This window comes from Ruditapes philippinarum, unplaced genomic scaffold, assembly GCF_026571515.1.
Source record: "Ruditapes philippinarum isolate M1 unplaced genomic scaffold, ASM2657151v2 ctg31_1_1_1_1, whole genome shotgun sequence".
Classification (NCBI taxonomy): Eukaryota; Metazoa; Mollusca; class Bivalvia; order Venerida; family Veneridae; genus Ruditapes; species Ruditapes philippinarum.
Window position 1 is genome coordinate 165181 of NW_026860696.1, and position 1915 is coordinate 167095.

The window sequence follows — 1915 nt, forward strand, 5'->3', positions numbered from 1 at the left end:
CCTTAAAGTGTAAATGGCAGTAAAGGAAGGAATTTTCGCTGTGACCAAATTTAACAGAATTATGGCCCTTTGTTGATTTTTCATTATATAATTATATACTATGTAGAAATTTTGTGAACGCAACTCCTCTTAAACCGGATGGCAGATTTTGCTTAAACTTCCAGGGATTAACAACGTTAATGTGTAGATAGTAGTAAAGGAAGGAATTTTTGCTGCGACCAAATTTAACAGAATAATGGCCCTTTGTTGATTTTTAGTTTTCAACTTGCGGCACATGTAGTCCAAAAAATATTTGACCTAGTGTCATAAGATTGACAGAACAGTGGCGTGTAGGGGCATCCGTGTCCTATGGACACATTTCTAGTTTAATTTAAATTTTCATGATAAATCTGAACTTTTCCCAAGGTAAGACATTGACATCGCTGTATTTGCTAATGAATATAGACATTTTAATGACGGAATTATTTCTAGTCATAATTTATATATCAATACGGACTGAAACAACGTTTGTTTTTTTTTCATCTAATATTAGAATACAAGACAAACTACCAAAAATATCATTTAGTCTGTTTTCATGCCGAACACAGAAAATATATAAGCGGCTCTCTGATTGGTCGAGAGCATTTGTCTCCCATGTCGTCATTGGTACATTTACTATCCGATTTTGACTTAAAGCTCAATATTGTAAATGCTAACGAAAATTTTTTTTTTTTTTTTTTTTCCCTTCCTTTAAGTTAAAATGACTGATTGAACTTGATTATGGGTCAAACCATATGGATATTATCAGTGGAAATTACTTTGGATCAAACGGGTATGCATCATCTGCATTGATTTGCTCTTCGTAAAACAAAGATTCTAAAATTAATTAATGTAATATTGACTATTTCAGTAAGGGCTAACGATGTCTTATAATTATATCGGAATTAAATGAAATAAACTGCACCGCGGCAAAGCATTTGAATCTAATAGAATCTGTTATAAATTTCGTAGATTCTACCATCCGGACAATTTTATTAAGATGACATTATGAAACATATCTCTTTCGGGAAAATATGGGGGCCCTGATAAGGACCATTACGTGATGGAGTGCCCTGTTATATGTGATGGTGACACATAAAAGGCAGGGACACTCCATCTGATCGCCGTATAGCAAATGCGAAGAAACATGGGCACAACAGTCCATTGTTCCCACGGGATAAAAGATATCCGTTGGGGGATAGATGGATGGCTATCCCCGCTTCTACCACCTTCTCAACACCAAAATAGATGAGGGTCGTAGCGTTGTGGCGTAAACCATATGACTCGTGACTATCAACGGCATGTATGTAGTCGCGAGTCATTACCCTCACACCGTCGAAATTGATAAACTCCCAACCTCTGTCATCCGTCCCATGGATCATCCTTCGCGGTATGACAGTGGGATAACACATATTCAACCCGAAGCTATGACCTTGGACGGCCCTCACCGCGAAACCATGATAAGTATATCTCAATTCAAATCGCCCCTTTTGGTCTTCCTGGGCGATCTTCTGTAACTGGGCTATGGTTAAACTGCGAAACTCTGATAACCCAATAATGTTAACTAAGAGAATGAACCCCTGGTCATCCATCTGGCAGCCTCTGCTTAGTGCGGTATGTCTTAATAAACGTACTAACTGTTTTGGAGTATTCATTTTGAATGCTAAGATTGTGTGTGTGTTTGGTTTGTTTACCCTCGCCACCGGAATGAACCATATGGGCGAGCACATACTTCATTTAAAACTTGCTTAATTTATATGGGAACTAATTTAATTTGTCTACAGTTTTATCGATACATGTGTTTACGTGTGTGCCATAATTCCCACCACAAGTTCGTATAAAAGTACGCAACCCATGATAGGAATAAGATGGGATTGCTCCCATACTAAGTTAAAAT

At 37.4% G+C, this 1915-nt stretch overlaps 1 protein-coding gene across 1 annotated transcript; it reads right to left on the reverse strand.

Moving 5' to 3' along the window:
- Positions 1-283: 283 nt before the first annotated feature.
- LOC132713094 (tRNA 2'-phosphotransferase 1-like) lies at positions 284-1683 on the reverse strand. Its single transcript, XM_060695564.1, has one exon. It carries the CDS (start codon positions 1671-1673, stop codon positions 1095-1097), a length of 579 nt encoding a protein of 192 aa, XP_060551547.1. The 5' UTR covers positions 1674-1683; the 3' UTR covers positions 284-1094.
- Positions 1684-1915: the final 232 nt, after the last annotated feature.